The 21,523-nt window shown below is 39.2% G+C and overlaps 1 protein-coding gene across 2 annotated transcripts in view; it reads left to right on the forward strand.

Annotated features, from left to right (window-relative positions):
* LAMA3 (laminin subunit alpha 3) overlaps positions 1-21,523 on the forward strand; it is a 250,657-nt gene that overhangs the window by 196,661 nt on the left and 32,473 nt on the right. For both annotated transcript variants that reach the window (XM_077900280.1, XM_077900282.1), the window contains 16 exons: positions 3,853-3,963; positions 4,068-4,179; positions 4,394-4,561; positions 5,780-5,976; positions 7,186-7,302; positions 7,944-8,098; positions 8,353-8,494; positions 9,295-9,397; positions 11,054-11,170; positions 11,255-11,434; positions 12,132-12,274; positions 15,420-15,590; positions 17,903-18,054; positions 18,211-18,373; positions 18,807-18,940; positions 19,759-19,903. In XM_077900280.1, coding sequence (XP_077756406.1) covers positions 3,853-3,963; positions 4,068-4,179; positions 4,394-4,561; positions 5,780-5,976; positions 7,186-7,302; positions 7,944-8,098; positions 8,353-8,494; positions 9,295-9,397; positions 11,054-11,170; positions 11,255-11,434; positions 12,132-12,274; positions 15,420-15,590; positions 17,903-18,054; positions 18,211-18,373; positions 18,807-18,940; positions 19,759-19,903 — 2,310 coding nt within the window. The remainder of the gene's footprint in view (positions 1-3,852; positions 3,964-4,067; positions 4,180-4,393; positions 4,562-5,779; positions 5,977-7,185; positions 7,303-7,943; positions 8,099-8,352; positions 8,495-9,294; positions 9,398-11,053; positions 11,171-11,254; positions 11,435-12,131; positions 12,275-15,419; positions 15,591-17,902; positions 18,055-18,210; positions 18,374-18,806; positions 18,941-19,758; positions 19,904-21,523) is intronic.

Genomic DNA, 21,523 nt, shown 5'->3' on the forward strand with positions numbered 1-21,523 from the left:
GGCTTTCCTTCCTCTGATCCAAATGGAGACTAGGTTTTTACTGCTGGAAAGTACTAGTGAACATACAAAACTAATACTTATAAGTGAATATTCTTTATTTGCTGCATGTTTCTGGGCTAATTTTTGTTCTAGAGCCCTTAACTAAGTATCTTGCATTCAGAAGAATCAAAAACAGGTTTGTATTACATTGGCATTAATTCTTTACATGTTTGGTGGAATTTTCCAGCAAAGCCATGTGGGACTGGGATTTTCTTTGTTGGAAGATTTGTTTGTTTGTTTGTTCTAAAATAAATCATAAGTTCAATCCTTTAAAAAATAGATATGGGACTGTTGGGGTTATGTATTTCTTCTTGAGTGATATTTGGTAAGTTGTGCTTTTCAAATAATTTTTTCATTTCATTTGAATTATCAAATGTATTGACCTAAAATTATTCATAGTTTTCTATATTATCCTTTTAATACCTGCAAAATCTGTAGTAACACCCTCTCATGCATTCCTGATATTATTTATGTTTTATCTCCTTTTTTCTTGATTATTCTGGCTAGAAGTTTATCAATTTTAATTATCTTATTTCATTGATTTTTCTCCATTGCTTTTCTGTTATCAATTCCATTGATTTCTATTATTCATATTTTTTCTTCCTTCTGCTTGCTTTGGGTTTAATTAGCTATTCATTTTCTAGTTTCTTAAGATGAAAGCTTATCTTACTGATTCAAACCTTTCCTGTTTCTAACATAAGCATTTAATTGCTACGAATTTCCCCCAAAGCACTACTTTAGCTGTATTCCACACATTTTGAAATGTTGTGCTTTCATTTTTATTCAATTCAAAAGATTTCCTAATTTCCTTCTGACATACCTTGGACCCCTGAATTACTTGGAAATGTGTTGTTTAATTTACAAACTAGGCATTTTCCAGGTAACTTCTTATTATTGATTTCTAATTTAATTCTATTGTCAAAAAGCATACTTTACCTAACTCCAGTTTTTAAAAATGTGTTGAGGTTTGTTTCATAGCTTAAGATATGGTTCATCTGAGAAAATATTCTATGTGCACTGGAAAGAAGGTGGCCAAGAGAAGTAATAGGGCCTAGATTGCCCCACAGAGCCAGAGTCAGGCTCCCTGAGGAAACTGAGGGCACTCTTGCCTATAAATGGAGGTTTAAAAAAAAACTTTAAAACTGCCCAGTGCCCATTGTTGAGCAATGAGCATATGAGAAACCAGAAAAGCTACACTTGTAGCAAGATCTGGACATGATTCACAAGTCTAGTACAGGGTCTGTACTAGAATGTGACATCCTCAACATCACCATAGGGTACAAGTCCTCAGCTGCCAATGTAAGACCTGGTTCTGGCTTTGGAGATCTAGGGTGGGAGTAGTGATGACCATAAGATCACTGGCCAGGGCACAGAGAGTACAGAGAGAAGCGGAGACAATATTTACCTTCCAACACTGGAATAGATAAATAAGGACACAAAAGACACTCAACAGAAGCAACCATTAAGAGATGAGTTCCCTCTGGAGAAAATGAAAATCCTAAGACAATCTGAAAATTACTTTGAAGAATAACAATTCAATAGAAAGAACAAGAAATTAAAAAAATTGTTTAAAACACTAGAAACCAAATAAGATCCAGTTAAAAATCATGAAAATGAAAAAGAAGTTTACTCATTGAAGTGAAAGAGTATCTCAGTAGAGGAGATAAAGAGGTATCCAGGTAAAGATACCTTTATTGAGGTAAAGATAAAGAGGAGATAAACCCTAAACTAGACATAATGAGAGAGGGTTTGGCGAAAGTTTTATACGTGCTCTTGAAATGAAGCCCGATTCTAAACCAATTAGTGCTTGTAACTGAGTATATAGTTGACCCTTGAACAACATGGGGGCTAGGAGCACCGACCCTCTGCACAGTTGAAAATCTGCATATAACTTCTGACTCCTCAAAAACTTAACTACTAGTAGGCTACAGTTGACCAGAAGCCTTACAAACAGTATAAATCTTAAACACATATTTTGTGTATGTATTATATACTGCATTCTTATAATAATACCTATTTTTTCCTAATTTTTTGGTACTTCTAGGCTACATGGTTCATCTGTGGGGTTTTTTAAATTGTTACAAATCTTTAAAAATTTTTCCAATGTATTTATTGAAAAAAATCCATGTACAAGTGGACATACACAGTTCAAACCTATATTCAAAAGGGAACTTAATATTGCAAAAAACCATGCTAGAAAAATGGCTCTTTCCCATCTCATCAGGATACATTTTAGTCCATGATTTACAGGTCTATTAGAAAGAGGAAGAAAATCATTATGTTTTGAGAGAAAAAGAAGCTACCAGAGTTACTTTGGTGTCATCAATATAATCCTGCAGTTTGACGAAGGGCAGGGAACCAGCATTTTAGTGCCCATCCTATGAGCCAGGCTCTGTGATAGCACTTTATTTAATTCTCACAATGTCCTATGAGGAAAATAATGTTATCTTCATTTACCAGGCATGTTAGAGTTAAGTAACATGACCACCATCACACAGCTAGTACAAGGTGGTTCTAGAATTTGAACCAAGATCGAATTCCATGCTTTACCTACTCTACTTATCCAGGTATTCTAACATTCTATAGAGTGATATGCCTCAGTTTTCCCATAGTAAAATTAAAATAGATCTTCTTTCTAAATCACACACTGTTAAAATTCACTAGGAATAAGCATGAGAAGGGAAGTAACAGTTTTGAATGTTCATGTGTATATGACACTTCATAATATCATCAACACAACCTAGCATCTTAATATTATAATCCCCAATTTATCGATGAAGGAGATAAAATTCAGTGAGGCTTATCTACAAAGTGGCAGACCTAGGGTTTGGACCTAAGCTGAAAAGCTTGTGTTTTTTTCCCCAATCACTGGCTCTCTCACATGCAAGTGGAGGCAATAGTATTGCTTTTTCCTGTACATTTCTTCAAGCTATTAACAAGTTTTTTTTTTCCAAAAAAATGGAAAATAATCACTACTCAGATGTTATGTGCAGCAATGTCACTTTCTAAAAGTCATGATGCAGTTTAGTACCTGAAAAGACAGGAAACCTGGATTCTGGTCTTTAAGCAATCACTGATCAGCTCTACAGCTGTGGCATGGACAAGTCACCCAACTGCTCTGGATTTACATTTTCTCATTTGTAATATGAGAGGATTCAATTAAATGAGCTCTCAGTTCCCTTCCTGCCATAAGATTCTTTGAATCTAATGATTCCTTCACTAAAGTAGCCTTAGGCACTGCTTTTAGTATTATAATGTTAAATATAGGTTAAAAACAACTGACATGTATTATAGAGTTGAAAAGGAATATATCAGGTGAATGGTACCACCTTCATTTCTTTAAGGTCAGGTCACTAACTCAAGTAAAGTATCTCTTGTCTCCTCATGTTTTTCAGTTTATTTTAGAGCCATGTTACAACTTACATCAGAAAGTAGGCTCCTAGGGCACCTGAGATGGCTCAGTCAGTTGGACATCCAACTCTTGATTTCTCCTCACATCATGATCTCAGGGTTGTGAGATCGAGCCCCCTGTTGGGCTCTTAGTCAGTGTTGATTCTGCTTAAGATTCTGTCCCTCTCCCTCTGCCTCTCCCCTCAACTCTCTATCTCTAAATAAGTAAATAAAATCTTTTTTTAAAAGTAAAGAAAGTAGATTCTTCAAGTGTCTGATTTCAAAGAACCCAATCTTTTCCTGTAGACCAGCATTGGGCTTGCTAAATCAATCTCTTCATATCATTACCAGGATTACTGAGTTGATAGGACTTAGTCTAGATTCCTGCTCTAATGTGAGATTCACTTTGCATTGTGCTTCCAGAATCAGTTATTCAACTATCGTTCTGCCATTTCAAATCATGGATTAAAAATGGATGGTCTAGAAAAGGAACTGGGTAATTTGAATCGTGAATTTGAAACCATGCAAGAAAAGGTAAGGTGTTCAGTCAATAATGGTAACTTTTTGTGGTCCTCCAAATATTGTTAGTTTCCCCCCATCAACATGGTTTGTTGTTAATCGGTTTATTTTTCATATAGGTTCAAATAAATTCCAGAAAAGCACAAACATTACATAACAATGTTGATCGGACAACCCAAAGTGCAAAAGAGCTGGACACAAAGATTAAAAATGTCATCCAGAATGTGCACAGTAAGGAGTTTCTCAGTCCAATTAAATATTTTTTTATTCTGTTCTGTGCTCTGAAAGATTTTCTACTTAATAGTTCGACATTATGGAAAAGATCCTGTAGTGACACTAAAAAACTAATATAAACCCTCCATAAAAATCTCTGCGCTTTTCTGTTTTTTAGTAGTCAGCTGGAGTCCAGAATTCCCAGTTTAATAAACTACTTGATATTTTCTAGTTCTCTTGAAGCAGATCTCTGGGACAGATGGGGAAGGAAACAACCTGCCTTCAGGGGATTTTTCTAGAGAGTTGGCTGAAGCGGAGCGCATGATGACAGAACTACGGAACCGCAACTTTGGAAAGCACCTGAGAGAAGCAGAAGCTGAAAAAACAGAGGCTCAGCTCTGTAAGAAAACTCCCAGATCCAAAAAAAACAAAAAACAACAAAAAAAAAACTCCCAGATCCTTGCATGCAGTCCATTCTAATGGGCTTGAACTACAGTGTGCAAAGTGCAAGGTCGGGTCCCCGGTTACAGGTGGAGAGACCTGTTATTTCAGCATACTGGACTTTTTTTTTTTAGAGATTTATTGATTTATTTTAGAAGGGTGGGGGTGGGGTAGAGAGAAAGGGAAAAAATCTCAAGCAGACTCTCTCCTGAGCTCAGGGCTCTATCTCACCACCCTGAGATCATGACCTGAGCCAAAATAGTCAGAAGCTTAATCAACTGAACCACCCGGATGTCCCAGCGTACATGACTGTTAGGAGCATCAAATGAGAATGGATAGCCCCTCCAAGCTGCCAACAGGTTGTAAGAATATAGCATCTTGCCATGATGCAAGAAAAAAAAATAGATTCTTCTCCAAAGATATTAGACACTGATACCTCCTTTTCCTTTTTTAACTACATTTTTCTTTTTCTTTCATTAAGCTCCATCCAGGTTTCTCATTATATCATTTTGTAAAGGTTGCCTCACCACCACTGGGGTTTAGAATCACAAACTGATATTAACACTACTCTTGGAGAAACCAAAAACTCGGTGTAGATACCAAATATATCCAGAGACTTTGCTTAGGGAAAATGCCTCATTAGTTCAAACCTGGGAGTAATAGAAGTCTGGTGCATAGTTTTTCAAATATTGGTCTGTTTTCTCTAGTAAAATGATATGTCAGAGGTTAATATGCAGATGGTAACAGTTTTCTTTTAGCACTTGTATTGTTCAAATTTAATATTAGTCTTTGCTTTGGACTGAGGAGACAGTGTTAGTAGCAGTTAGTAATATTAGTGAGCAGTAGTGTTAGGGGCTTGTGCTCTATACTCTGCAGGTCTCGTTCAAGTGCCAAGGCTGACCGGTCATGCAACTTTGGGTCAGTCACCTAGTCTCTCAGGCTGTCCATTTCAATATCTGAACCAGGAGACATATTATTATAGTTTTCAAGTGGTTATGTTTGCGCACACAACCATGCACACAGCAGGCACTGCATAAATATTAGTTTCCTTTCTCATTCACTTGCAAGTTCAAGGAAAACCATGAAATAAGTAGAAACTCGATCCTTCTGTAGTCTTCATAGTCTAGCTTCAAGGTACTCGTCTCTCAAGTGAAAAACAAAAAGTGATCTTTTACAGTGCTGACTCGGATAAGGAGCCGGCTGGAGAAGCACCAAGTGGAGAACGGTGCACTTGTTAAGAATATGCGGGATTCTTTAAATGACTACGAAGCCAAACTCAGTGACCTCCGTGCCCTGCTACAGGAAGCATCTGCCCAAGCAAAGCGGGCCACTGGCCTCAACCGAGGAAACGAGAAGACTTTGGAATCCCTCGAGGTGGGTTCACAGTCAGAATCGGCATGCTTTCATTAATGACCAGGCTGAGGGAGCACGGATCTTTATCATTAATAAAATGGCCTGGCCAGGCACTTTGTCAGTACATCTGATCTGTGCACACCTGTCTGTACAGCAGATGCCAATCAAACAGGCATAAGGAATTAAATGCAAAACCAAAGTCATTCCTACTCCTCAGTCACCAGAAAACATTGTGAACTTAAACCACAGGGAAAGCAGAGCAAATTGCTTTCTCCCTGCCCCGGGCTGATGGAGTACTGGAGGAATAATGTTGCCAAGTAGATGAGAAATGAAACCAATATTGTTATAATTAAATCCAAGCATATAATATATGTTTTAAATAACTGACTTTTTGTGTCAGCTGGGTAAACATCATTATCATAATCACTGGCAACAGCATTTTAAGGCATTATCTGCATTATGGGAAATAGATGAAAATCCAGGCCTCATGGATTTTCTGCATCCAGGAGCTGCAGAGACAAGATTTAGAGCTTGAGGTTCCAGGGTATATCTTTTCACTGGTGCACATCATATGCTGAGACAGCAACATGAGCATGAGGCCTTATAAAATGACAGTAAGATCAGAGTGGAATGACACAGGACTGACCCCCCAACAAGAAGAATTTAGTAAAAGAAAATAAATATCTTAGTAGATGGCAATACGCGTAACTCCCAAAGCCTCTTCAGACAGCGACTCTGCTTTTGGGAGTCACTGATGATGGTGGAGCATGATCCGAATTTGTGGGTCTCAGAGCTTTGGCGGCTCCTTGCCTGGCCTTCTCAGGTTCCGGGTGCTCTCTTGTTGAAGCGCTGCTATGTCCTCACGGGGCCTGGCAGGTAGATCATGGTGATGGTTGTGCTGCTTTGTTTAGTGAAAATCTCTTGTTCTGCCTCACAAACCAGAGCTGACTTACCTATCCACTCATTGGCTGAGTTGCTCCCAGTATAGAAAGCTTCTTCAACAGTGCTAGCTGTTGTTTCATTGGCACTGAGTTTGAAGAAACCATGACAACACACCCACGCAGCAAACTGAAGTGATTTCCCTTCACTCTGTGGTTGCCTAGATGATCTTTAAGTTCAAAAGAATGTTCTGGCTTGAAATTACTTATATGCTGTGGCCCAATAACGATGCCTGTGCCTTCTGATAACCCATCATGTGGTTCAAACAGATACTCTTTTTATTCTCTCCAGAGACAAGTTAAAGAAATGAATTCCCTACAGAGTGATTTCTCCAAGTACCTAACCACTGCAGACTCTTCCTTACTGCAGACCAACACACTGCTGCAGCTGATGGGGAAAAGCCAGGAGGTAGAGACAAAACTCATTCTCTGGAAAATTGAAAAACATTCAGATCATATACAAGGAAACTATGAGATAGGCTAATCTGTTATGGGTTTTTTTTTTTTCCTGCAGTATATGTCTTTTAGACGGAAGGAAATAAACCAAAGTGTTTATTGAGGTGCCCTCCTGGGCACAGGGGCAGGGGGTGCTAATGATAATGTCCTTTCTATGTCTGTTCTTACCTAATTAGCCCCCAGTGAGCAAATGGTACTTTTGTGATAATAAAACAAAATTGGAATGCTGTTTTTAAGATATCAAGCATACTTTTGTTAGTGGGACGTATTTAGAACTGATAAAAGATTGACCACATTAGCAGCCCAACGGGTATTTTGGAAATACCTTTTATAATCACTACTTTTAAATTAAAAAAAAAGTATTTTGGTTCAGTACAACATTACAACATAACAGTATGTTTTTACAAAATTTGTCAAAGGGATTACCCACCATAAGAAAAATGTTCAAATGGTGGGAAAACTTAGAAAAGTGTTATCAGTGCCACTATGGAAATAATGTATCCCAGGAACCTGAAGTTTACGATAGAGTTCAAGAAAATGGTATATACAATCTTAGCTTAAATTGACACTGTCTTTGTTTACCTGAAAACATAGGAATATGAAAAATTAGCTGCCACTTTAAATGAAAAAAGACATGAACTAAATGACAAAGTGAGAGAACTATCCCAGTCCGCCAGCAAAGCGTCCCTGGTGATGGAGGCAGAAAAGCACGCACAGTCTTTACAAGAGCTGGCAAAGCAGCTGGAGGAGTGAGTGACCCCCGAGATCTAACTGAACGGGTGGCTGGAGCCTAGTGTGAAAGCCTCCCCAACAGCTGGTCTTCAGAGTAGGGTGGAGGGCAGACCCCAGGGCCCAACCCAACCTGCAACGGGCAGGAGGTGGGGGGTTGATTCCCAAATGCATCCATGCCACCTCTGATCTCCATTTGCGTAATGAATCAGGGAGGCTGGGGGATGGGAGGCAGTGGGGGGTGCTGGAGCCCTTCACCCACACTGTCTTCCAGGATCAAGAAGAATGCCAGTGGAGATGAGCTGGTGCGCTGTGCAGTGGATGCCGCCACCGCCTATGAGAACATCCTCAACGCCATCAAAGCAGCTGAGGATGCGGCTGACAAGGCCACCAGGGCCTCCGAGTCTGCCCTCCAGGTGGGCACCTGCCTTGACCCCTTTTCTTTCCGTATGCACTGTGGAATATAAACAAGCATTCTTTTAAATCGAGCTTGTATAAAATAGACTTGAACTTGCTCCAAACATGGCTCACTTCTGTATTTACTTGACTGTTTTGATATACGTAGCACAGTTGGAAAAACCATTTGTAAAACCAAATGGAAATTACACTGATTATCAATGTCGAACCAAGGTAAGTAGTATAGCCTGCTCCTTTCTAGGAATGATTTAGGCTGTGAGTAAGTATTGACATTTCCCAAAGAAGAGAGAGATTTTTGTACGCAGTTTGGTAATCATTTATTTCCTGTCATTAGTCTTAACACCTGGGCATGTCTTGGAGTCCTTTGGGATTTTCTCTGCACCATATAATATTCCTCTATCTAAAAATAAAGAAGAAAATATAAACATTAAAGAATTAGGGCCAGGTCTTCTTGGAAAGTTGAAGATGCTTATCTCCCAAATACTGAAAATCTAAAAGCAACTCAGTCTGTCTTCAGTTACTGAAGAGGGTATTGTGCAAACGACATGGAGAAAATGAGACAGGTGTCACATAATTTGTCAGTTTGCCACCAGGGCAGGGCCCACCTCCCCAAGCCACAAGTACCTACTTACAGCCTTAACTATATCTTTTAAGAAACAGACTTTTTAAACCTCCTCCTCACCTTTGAGCCTCATCCTTTAAAGACTAAAGATAAGGGTTTTCAGAGTAGGATGAAAATCTCACTCCACATTTCCTAAGGTGTGCCACATGCTCAAGGTTGATAAATGTTTGATTGCAGACAGTGATAAAGGAAGACCTTCCAAGAAAAGCGAAAACCCTGAGTTCCGACAGTGATAAACTCTTAAAGCAAACCAAGATAACACAGAAGAAGCTCCAGCAAGGTATTGAGGTTGGTGGCTGGGAGAGCCAAGGGCTTGAAAATGACCTAGAAGATCAGGAGAAGCAGCAAATTCTAGAAACAAATGTTTTTTGTGAATCTCAGTATCATTGCAGACAATACTTTGTAAATCCATGGTCTATTTTACATTGATGTTTCCACCTAGCATTCTCACATGTACTAAATTAACTAGAATCTCATGAGTAGAACATAGATCTTGAAGGTGATAGGCTTGTTTTGGCTTGGATTTGAGGCCTATTTAATTTGATGCACAAGTGATTGTGGCATTGGCGACCTGCACGGTGTAGAGGTATGTGCAGGGCTGATTTCTCATTGAAGACCCAGACATAGTTACAGGTCACTGGAGTTTGAAAATTCCTTAAGTCTTAGAATCTTAGTAAGTAAAAGTAGCAAAATCACTACCCTTGTGAACCATGAGAATTTTTGAATGATACATTTTATCTTTGAAATGTTCCCATTTATTTAATTTTTTACAAAACAATGAAGCCATTTTAATCTCTCCAAATTCCAGTGTTCTGAAAATTCCATATCTTGATTTTTCTCTGGTCTTTCATGTTCCTTCATGGCCAATAAGTTATCTTAGCCTCTTTAGTGATTAGATGCCTTCTGACAGTAAATAAATGTATTTATCTTTTTTCATTTTAAAAAATTAAATACATGAAAAATCACACACAAAAAAACATAGTAACATAGAAGGATTTGCTTAGCAAATTGCAGGAGTTTCCTGGTATGACATTGTTCCCTTCATAAAATCTGAGCTAAGAGGAAAGGACTGGTGTTTTAAATAGGGTTGGGATGCTAACTACATTGGTATTTTTTTCTTTTGTTTTCTACCACCTTGCTTGCTTGCTTCTCTTTATCTTTTGATCCCCTTCACCCATTTTTCCCATTCCCATCCCTGGGTTAGGGCAACCACTAATATGTTGCCCATATTTATAAGCTTATTGTTTTCATTTTGGATGTGTTTTTAGATTCCACATATAAGAGAGATCCTAAGGTATTTGTCCACATTGCTATTTAAATCAGTCCTGGAATTATAATTTAGATCGTTTATCATCATTTGGATCTTAAAGCATTCACTGGTCATTTTCCATGGCAATATTATCAGCTAGGAATGTCTGTGAACTCCCTCCCTTTCAATGAATCACCTTAAATGTATCAGTCTGGAAATGAACAGAAACAATGCCTACTTTGTGTGTCTATTTGCTTAGATAAGGTTCTCTCAAGGGCACTTCTTTATCATCTTCTTTATATTCTGACTAAAGAAGCATCCTTTCTACATTATTCACTCACTCACTCACTCATTCATTCATTCATTCAATAGGTATGAACTAATATTAAGGCCAGATTTAATATTAGTAATTAATTAATTAATTGATTAATATTGCCAGGCAATGCACTGTGACATAGCAGTGAATAAGACAGTCACATCCCTTTCCTTCACTAAGTGGAGACATTTGCCCTGAGCAGAGTAGAAGTTAACCCTCCCCTAGATGATTAAGCATCTCTCTTTCTTCATGGGCATTTCTCAGGAGCCTGGTACCCAGGCATGGATATGCTCCTGGCCTCTGTAACCAGAATCCCCTGAGGCTATGCATCTAGGCACATTCATGCCGCCCGATGCTTTATTTTATTGTAGAAATCAGTCCGGCTCTCAACAACCTACAGCAAACTCTGAAAGTTATGACAGTTCGGAAAGGGTTGATCGACACCAATATCACTGTCATCCGGGATGACCTTCGTGGGATACAGAGAGGTCAGCATCTCCCAACCTACTGTACTTGGCTTCTTTTGTAGAGCATTTCAGATACTTACACCTCTCTCTTTGTGTGTGCATTAGATGACATCAGTGGCATGATCAGTAGTGCAAAGAGCATGGTCAGAAATGCCAACGACATCACAGATGAGGTTCTAGATGGGCTCAGCCCCATTCAGACAGATGTGGCAAGAATTAAAGATACCTATGGGAGCAAACAGAGCGAAGACTTCAACAAGGCTCTCGCTGATGCAGATAACTCAGGTACCAGGCATCCTTCAGCCAGGACCTATGATCCATTTTCTCCACTGTTATGTGCTCTGGTCAATTGATTTAAATTCTTCCCTGGTAAAGCCTGAAATTAGAAATCAAAATATTAGAAAGTAACTTCACATAATACATTCAAAGAATATGAGTACTCTATTAGTTAGAAAGACTAGGTAGAATTTTTTTTTTAAGATTTTATTTATTTATTCATGAGAGACAGAGAGAGAAAGAGACAGAGACATAGACAGAGGGAGAAGCAGGCTCCCTGCAGGGAGCCCAATGTGGGATTCCATCCAGGCATTCCGGAATCATGTCCTGAGCTGAAGCTCAACCACTGAGCCACCCAGGCATTCCTAGGTAGGATTTTTTTTTAATCCATTAACATTGCTATTGATTTTTCCTTTTATAGGGATACAGATCCCTTAATTATGAGGTATTAAATTATAATTGATATTAAGGATCAAAAACCAAAGATTTCTTTTCTTCTATAGTGGTCAAGAAAGATAACTTGATATCTAGATTATAGGATAAAGGCATGATGTATTTAGGAAAGGTATTTGCCTGACTCTGAGTCATCCTATCCAATATTTGGGAACCATACATAACACTTGACATATTGTCAATGAGAAAAATCTACATTTAACCTTTTCCTAACTCATAACTATAAATTTCTGTTTTATAATCTCACCAACAGTAAAGAAATTAACCAACAAACTGCCTGATCTTCTGAGCAAGATTGAAAGTATCAACCAACAGCTGTTGCCACTGGGCAACATTTCTGATAATGTGGACCGTATCAGGGAGTTAATTCAGCAGGCCAGAGATGCTGCAAATAAGGTAGGTGTGTCCCCACATTGCCAGGCACTAAGCCTCCTTCTTTTTTTTTTTTTTAATTTTTAATTTATTTACGATAGTCACAGAGAGAGAGAGAGACAGAGAGGCAGAGACACAGGCAGAGGGAGAAGCAGGCTCCATGCACTGGGAGCCCGATGTGGGACTCGATCCCGGGTCTCCAGGATCGCGCCCTGGGCCAAAGGCAGGGGCCAAACCACTGCACCACCCAGGGATCCCACTAAGCCTCCTTCTTTGAAAAGTTACCACATTCATCAAGAAACAGAAGGCACTTGTTTACACATGAACTGGTTGTCTTTCTTGTTCTAACTCTTTGGTTATTTGGGATGTGAATGTTGACTTCCTCCGGCCAGCCTTCAGAAGTGCGCATTACCTTCATGCCTAAATGATCTGGAATGTCAGAGACCTGGAGTAGTTTCCTCCCCACTGAGTTTATGCAGGCAGGTGGAAGGGTTCTCCTCCAGACAGTTGGTGAAGTATTACTGCAAGTTCAAGTGGGGGTTCTATGATCAGAATGTGCTGGGGTGATACTGCACAGGTCCTGCTTTCTTATTATAACTTGAAAGTTGTAGAATCCACTTTTATTGAAGACAGAGGATTCTAGCAGATATCCTTCTTTGGAATACAAATTCATCAGCCTTTCTCACTTTGACCTGATAGTATCCACTTGAATTCCTGACACTTCGCACAATTTGTTTTGTCCTAAAATAATATTAATGAAACATCTTGCGTTTTTCATCTACCCCCTCCCCCGTGAGATATTTGGAGAGAGAGGGATGGGAAACCAAGTCAGAGTATCACTGCCCTAATGGTTGATTCCTAGGCTTACTATTACTTCTGCCCTTACATCTGAGAAAGAGAAGTACTCCCAACGTAAAACCTTTAGCAGGAGGGAAAAAAAAAAAATCTGTGGCAGGAAATCATAAAGTACGAGGCACAGTTTGGAAGACACACCCTTTCACACCCAATTGTGCTTCATAACACCAAATGAAAAATATTATTTCTAGCTTTTGTCCTTCTGTGTTCATTCACTAATTTATCCAACAAAATTTGAAGTGTATAATAATACAGTGGTTAAGAGCTTGTTGACCAAACTAGACTGCGTTGGTTTAGATCCTAGTTCTGTCAGTTATGAGGTGGGAGACCTTGAGCCAGCCACTTCATCACTCTGTGCCTTACTTTGTTCATTTGGAGAGCAGGGTACATAATAAAGACAGACCCCATGAGATTTTTAGGATTAAAGTAGGTAATGTAAAATAGTTCCTGGATAATAGTACGATGTAAGTGGAAAATTATAAAATACAACTCAAAAAATAAGCCAGCACTTTTGAGCTGTTGTGTGGCACTCCCAAGATACAGGGGTTAGTAAACCAAAGTCCTGGACTCGGGTTGCTTACCAGCTGCTGCATGAGGCAGCTGGTAAGCAGACTACACTAAGAAACTAGATAAAGCTGTGTTATGCAGATCTTGATACTCCTTTCTACCTGGAGAGGCTCAGAATGGTACTAAAGGACATGCATAAGAATGTTCAATGTGACACAGCTTGTCACCACAAAAAATAATTGCAAAAAAGTCAAATGTCCGTCAATAGGAGATGGATAAAATTGTGATAAATTTATACAAAGACCATACCACAATAAATGTGAATGAGCTGGAGCCACCAGGTGTGTCAACACAGATAAACCTAAAAACAGAGTAAGGCCAAGAAAGCAGATTGTAGATGGATGTGTAAAGATATCATATCTATTAAAATATTTAAAACATGAGAAATAAGATTAATTATAGTCTATAGATAGAAGCATTTTAATAAAAATAATACAACATGCATGGACTCTGCATGGGAGTCTAAATCCAGGGTAGTGTGGCCTCTGAGAGAGGAACACGGACAAGGTGAGACATGCAAGGAGCTGCAATGGTACCACTAATGTTTAATTTCTTAAGAATGTAATGAATATGCAGTTATATTCTCCATTTTTTATGTATACATGAAATGATTTCTTAATTAAAAAAATTAAAAAGATAGAGTTTTCCAGGTGACAAAGGGCATGCCAGGAAAGACTCAGGATGTGGTTAGATAGACTAGAGAGCAGAGGGGAGTGAAAAAGAGACATGAAATGAGCCTGTAAAATGGGTGAGGGGTGCTCAGTCACAGGCACGTTGGAGAATGACAGCCCACGCCACCACTAAGTACTCTATTCCAACATAAGGCCTTGTATATACAAGGTTTCCCATAAATATTTCAATGCTTGATAGATAAAATATAGTTGATGTGTCATTCTAGGCTGCTATTCTTTAGATCATTAAGGAATATTTATTTTCTGTGTTTGAGTGCCATCTACCCAAGCTGGTCAACAGGCCAATACTAGTCAGAGAAATTATGTTACAGGCCTATTATATATAAATATAAAGTTGAAAGTATATGTCTAAAAACTTTTAATAATTTGAATTGCCTCAAAATTCAAGCATGGGATAGTAGGTGTGTACTCTGCATACCTTCTTTATTTCATTTTTCTAGTAATTTAATTTTTAATATATTTACAAAAGTACTGGTCTGGGGCAGATTAGAGAGGGGAAAAAATGGCTTCTTAAACTTGTCCACTGAGTTTAAGAAGCACTGTTTTAGAGAGCCCTGATGCATTCATTTTTAAGGACTGAATGCCTGTAATAAATGCAACTATAACATGTAATATATTAATGAGGAATGATTCCTTAAAGAATTTATTTCAAAAATAATAGTATTTGATGAATTATAATCTACAACATGCCAGGCACCATTTTAAGTGCTTCCATACATGTTAGGTCATTCTATACAAAAACCTCCTAGGGTTGCAACTATGATTGTAATAATGATTATCGTTTCTGGCACAGAGAATTAGATGCACTTCTCAAAGACCTTTGGCTGGTAAACAGGAAGAACATGAATGCTTTATTACCCAGCTCCTGAAGCAGCTTCATGAGTTTATAACCCAGATCTAGGAGACATGCACATTCCTTTGCTCTTTATTGTAACAACTGGGAAATGCTGATACAGAGCTGAAAGGAGTCGTGGCACAGTCCCAGGCTGCCCTTCCGAGCACACCCCCTCTCCTCACAGAAGAATATTTAATGACCTAGATCTTTTCCCTCACAGGTTGCTGTCCCAATGAGGTTCAATGGTAAATCTGGAGTTGAAGTCCGGCTGCCGAATGACCTGGAAGATTTGAAAGGATACACATCTCTTTCTTTCTTTCTCCAAAGACCTGAATCAAGAGAAAGTGGGAGGACTGAGAATATGTTTGTGATGTACCTTGGAAATAAAGATGTAGGTATTGCTTCAACATTTCTCTTGTTTTTGAAACAATATGGTTTAGGGGATTTTGGGGGGGGGAATATTGGTTATATATTTGCTGCATGACCACCAGACTGGTCCCAAGAAACTGTAAACATTTATTATTTCACACTGTTTCTATGGTGCAATGTTCAAGAGTGACTTAGCCAGATGATTCTGACTCAGGGTCTCTCCTGAGGTGTCTGTCAAGATGTTGGCTGGGGCTGTAGTCATCTGAAGGCTTGACTGGGGCTGGAGACTTGCTTTCAGTTTGGCTTACTCACACGCCTTATAAGTTAGTGCTGGTTGTTGGTAGGAGGCATTTTTCATGCCATTCAATCCCCTCCATAGAACTGTTAAGTGTCCTCCTGGAATGCTGTGGACCAAAACAGTATGGTTTTTGAGTCACATGTCACGACTATGCTATAGCCCTATGCTATCACTGCCATTGGCACAGCAGGAAGAAATCCCACCAATATGTCAGCAGACTCTACCACCTCTGATGGCACAAGGGGCCACCCATCAATTGCAGATTATTATCTGTTAGTCTTATCTGATGGAGAGGCCTTGCCCAGTGGGCTCAGCAAATGACACGTGTATGCACACATGAGCACATAAATACTAGGGGTTAAAGATTGGCATCTGTCCCTGCACAACGAGGACAACAATACAAGGCTTCATGGAAATCAGCTGTGATTCTTCATCACAAAATCATGACCCTGTCCTCCTCCTCAGAATGCCCAGCTGTAGACCTTTTCTCAAGTCTGCAGGGGGGCACCATCTGTGGATGAGGACTGGAGTGAAATGAAACCTCTCCTGGCTATTTAATAAGATATTCAATTGCCCCATCTCTTTCTAGTTCTAAAATCTTTAAACCACTATGTTACAGGAATTTTGAGCAGTTACTTCCCTTCCCTTCCCTTCCCTTCCCTTCCCTTCCCTTCCCTTCCCTTCCCTTCCCTTCCCTTCCCTTCCCTTCCCTTCCCTTTCCTTTCCTTTCTTTCCTTTCCTTTCCTTTCCTTTCCTTTCCCTTCCTTTCCCTTCCTTTCCCTTCCTCCCTTCCCTTCCCTTTTCTTCCTTCCTTCCTTCCTTCCTTCCTTCCTTCCTTCCTTCTTTCTTCTTTCTTTCTTTCTTTCTTTCTTTCTTTCTTTCTTTCTTTCTTTCTTTCTTTCTTTCTTTCTTTCTTTCTTTCTTTCTTTCTTTCTTTTTCTTTCTTTCTTTCTTTTTTTCTTTTCTTTTCTTTCTTTCTTTTTCTTCCTAGAGAGCAAGTGAGCAGGGGCTGGGGTACAGGGAGAGGAAGAGGGAATCTTAAGCAGACTCCATTCAGAACTTGATCTCACAACCCTGAGATCATGACCTGAGCTAAAACCAAAAGTCAGACACTCCATCTGAGCTACATAGGCACCTCTTGAACAGTTCATTTTAGCTTTTAGTCCCTCCTCTTAAAGTATATTTCTTCAACTTGTCAGAGGATATGGTAATCACTGGCTGGGTTAGGATACAGTGGCTGGAAAAAAAAGTCTGAAACCTGGTTCTAGAAAATTCTAGCCAATTAGGAAGTTGTTGGTTGTCATTAGTAAATGTGGTGTTTAGAGATTCCTAAAATTGACACTATTATTAATAACTCTCTAATGCTTTAAAATGTTGGTACTTTGTAGCTTTCTTGTGGCTTAACTTTTCTACTTTGTATTGTGACAAAATGCACATTACTTTATTCCTTCAACAAAATTATACCATCTACCTATAAGGCACAACACTGTATTTATGATAAACAAAAATTTGTTTCTTGAATGTAAATTGCATCTCATGAATATTTTACCACAATTGTAAAATTTCCTATGTACCTCCAGGTGCTCATATTCTAACAGAGAAGGATACATACATAGCTGACCATGATAACAGAGGGTTCTAGGTATTATAACAGAGGCATGCACAAAGTCTTAATCATTGTATGGTACAGGGCCATCATTGCATGGCTTATTTCCCTTATAGGACTAAAATCTAATGGAGACCTAAGTCTATATCTGGTTCACCTTTATGGCAAGTGCTTGGCAAATATTTGCAGGTTGAGTGAATGGGGGAGTGCATACATGAGTGCAGCGATCTAGGAGCAAAGACAGTTCAGACATTATTAATTAAGTGTTCTGTCTGTATTATTCTGTACAAGGAGTTAACTCATTTATTCTGTCTGCCCAAGGCATATTGCGTAAAACCTGTTAGTTACTTGAAATAGACTCTTTTGGGATGGGAAGTTGAGAGGAACAGTGTGCGTGGGAAGTATTCTGAGGTGGCCTTTATGTATCCAGATCTCCAGGGATTACATTGGCATGGCAGTTGTAGATGGCAGGCTCACATGTGTCTACAACCTGGGAGAACAGGAGTCTGAACTCCAAGTGGACCAGAGCGTGATCAAGAGCGAAACTCAGGAGGCGATTATGGACCGGGTGAAATTTCAGAGGTACAAGTCCCATTGACTGCTGCTGTTTATTAATCTGACCCACACTCACCAAACTCCCATTGTATGTACTGCTAAAACCCATTTTTAGTACCTTGGCTTTGACTTCTTCCATTTTTATATAATTTTTAAAAATAATCTTAATTTATTTTTAAACAGAATTTATCAGTTTGCAAGTCTAAATTACACCAAAAAAGCCACATCCAGTAAACCTGGATCATCCCAATTCCATGAAATGGATAGTGGAAACAGCCACACACTCCTCAATCTGGATCCTGAAAATACTGTATTTTATGTTGGAGGTTACCCATCTGACTTTACAGTAAGTGTAAATGTTATTTCACCCAGTGAATATATTTACCTTTTAATTTGGCGTAATGACCTCAGGTCTCTATTTCAATTATACACTATATATAAAATAGGTTGAACTATATATTCTTAAAGGATATCCAGTGATAAAAGTTAACAATTATTCAGTACTTCCTGTGCACGGTGATCTAGACTTAAGCATATAAATTTAAATAGGCATCAGTACCATTCCCTTTTTATGAATGAAGAAACTGAGATAGAGCAGTTTGATAATTTGTCCAAAGTCAGACAGCTGGTCAATAGCAAACCCAGGGCCTCCCGCTCCAGGGTCCACATTCTTAACCCCTATGCTATCATGACAGTTACAAGTGATGGATTCATACTATTTCTTGCCTGACCTGATCATTGTCCTTTGTTGAATTAGATTTTTTGTTTCATTCTTTCAGCTTCCTGCTAGACTGAGGTTCCCTCCGTACAAAGGTTGTATTGAATTAGATGACCTCAATGAAAATGTTCTGAGCTTGTACAACTTCAAAAAAACTTTCAATCTCAACACAACTGAAGTAGAGCCTTGTAGAAGGTAAAAACAAAAATGAACAACAACAACCAGGAACGAATGTCTCTGTAACTGTGATTTTTAGTAACTTGCAGTTATATTACATATAATAAATAAAGGTATGAGCCGATGAGATGCTTTTGGTGTCACTGGTAGCTTTGGGCCAGTAGATCTTAAATTATGACTGCATAATTTAATACTGCTAGTCCATGCCTAAGATATCCTCATTTGTATAAAATATTAGATTGATAATTTCTCAATTTTTTAAAAAAAAATCCTTTTAAAATTTTTGGTGCCTCCTATCACAAAATATTCAGTATTAGATGGTCCCTGATTCAGGCACAAAATTACATATTTACTGTAAGTTTCAAAAAAACATATTAGTCCACGAAGTGCACCATGACTTTCTAGGTACTTTGGCACCTGGACCTATTTGAAAATTGCTCTCTTAAGCTCCTGACCTTCCCTATAGTTAAAAGGATTTGGACAGACTATTTATTACTCAGAAGAAAATTATATTTCCAGTTAATAGTTTTTTACATTTCAAGGTCTTCAGCTCCTAGGCTACATCTTCCTAAGTAGATCTTTCCAAAGGAAACACTTAACTATTATCTTTTTTTGAGCTACAGTTTGATTATCATGGAGCATAAGAACACATCCAAGAGAAATAGCTGGCTATGTTAATGTTCTAAAGACATTTCCTCTTCTTGAACAAAATCATGACAGCTACATTGCGTGGGTTTTGCTCTGTTTTTCAGAGAGCAGGATCTCGTATTAATAAGCACACTTGAGTGGTGGTCTTTTACTGCTGTGTTCTAATGTATGATCATTGATGTTGACAGGAGAAAGGAAGAGTCAGACAGAAATTATTTTGAAGGTACAGGCTACGCTCGAGTTCCAACTCAACTAAATGCTCCCAACCCAAACTTTGGACTGACGATTCAGACCACTGTGGATAGAGGACTGCTGTTCTTTGCAGAAAACCAGGTATTCTATAACAAACATCCAAATATACCAAATCTGTCCATTCAATTCAGCAACTTTGGGGTAACTGGGTTATTATAAACAACTAACTAGATCTGAAAAAGTGTGCCAGTGTTACCTGTATCTTTTCTCTCGGCCCAATTCTGCTTTCTTTGGCTATGGGAGTGTGTGTGTTTTAACAGGGCAAAGTAATTGGGAATTTGAGAACATGCCACCAAAACATGCCATCGTCGGTTTTATTCTCTGAAAACTAGTGTTTGTCTCATAATCTACTTATTCTGCCTGATGTCACATGACGACTTCCTAGGGATCTCTGAGAGTCAGACTGTTTGACCTCCTGCTGTTTGCATCTTGGACCGACTCTTGCCAGGCTGTGTGGAATTATGTCTTTATCAGCCTGATCCTTGGCTTTTCAAGACATGGAAGCCTCTCTGTTTTCAAGCAGCTGAGGTTTCCAGAGGCCATTCTTAAGTCTAGTTTGGAAAAATTCAAAGTGACTCTACAAGTGATGGTCAGTGCCATCTGCTGGGAGATGGGCCTGGAGTTGACTACTCCTAAGAATGGGGTCTTGCGGTCGCTCCACAGGTAGCATTTCTAGAGAAATGTGGATCAGCCCATGATATTTCTGTCTGAGAGGGAGGGATTGATACGGGACTTGGGATTTGACCAACCCCTTCTACCTGTAGAGTGGGGACATGGACCTGATCAGCTCTCCTCTCTGGGGCTGGTCTTGACCTTCCAGGAGATTCCAAGACTGAGCCAGTTCTGAGGGTTTTGGAAGGTCTTGACCTGCCTATAGAGTCCAGGGAGCTGAGAAGTCACCACAGCATCTTCAGGGCAAGGTGGCCATTTTCCAAAGTGATGGCTTCTTTGTACTACATTTTGAGTTCTTGGAGACTAAGAGCCAGAAATACTACTCATGTTAGAAAAAAATACATGGAACATCATTAATAACCAGATAAAATGATTTTGAGCACTGCCATCAAGCAGAGTGGCTCATGACTCAGTGAGCCAAGGTGACTGTTGTTTCTAAGTGTGATGAACCCCAACTAGCTACAAAGGATAAGATTTAGGATCCAGACAAGGACTGATGTTACTTTTAAGCAAGGACTTTGTCAGCAGATGTCGAAGAAAGGCCTTCTTGTCATCAGGGAACCATGGAAGAATAACCCTTTAAGCCTTACATTGGAAATTCCTCAGCGTATCTTTCTACTAAGGAAAGGGCTGGTTCAGGTCTGTGCCTTGCCCAGGGATAGGGAGGCAGTTACAATCAAGATTGACACAGTTGCTATCCTCAAGAACCTTATATTCTAGAGAGGAAGACAAATATTTAACAAAGCTATACTCATTGATTGGTTAATTGATTCATCACAATTGTCATAAGTGGTATAGAGGAAAACACTGGGGTGAATGAAGATGTATAAAAGACTTGATCAAGGTTGGGTAATCTGAGACCCTGAGGAAAGTAGAAGATAGGGCTCTGCAGAGAGAGGGACATAAAGAGGGCCCAGAGTTGGAAAGGACAGGGAGTGCCCAGGGACAGAATGGTGGCCTGTGTGTCTAGAGCATGGAGAGGCAGAGGGAGCATAGAGAAACCAAGCGGAAGGGGTGGTCAGAGCCTCA

This window comes from Canis aureus, chromosome 6, assembly GCF_053574225.1.
Source record: "Canis aureus isolate CA01 chromosome 6, VMU_Caureus_v.1.0, whole genome shotgun sequence".
NCBI classification, from domain to species: Eukaryota; Metazoa; Chordata; class Mammalia; order Carnivora; family Canidae; genus Canis; species Canis aureus.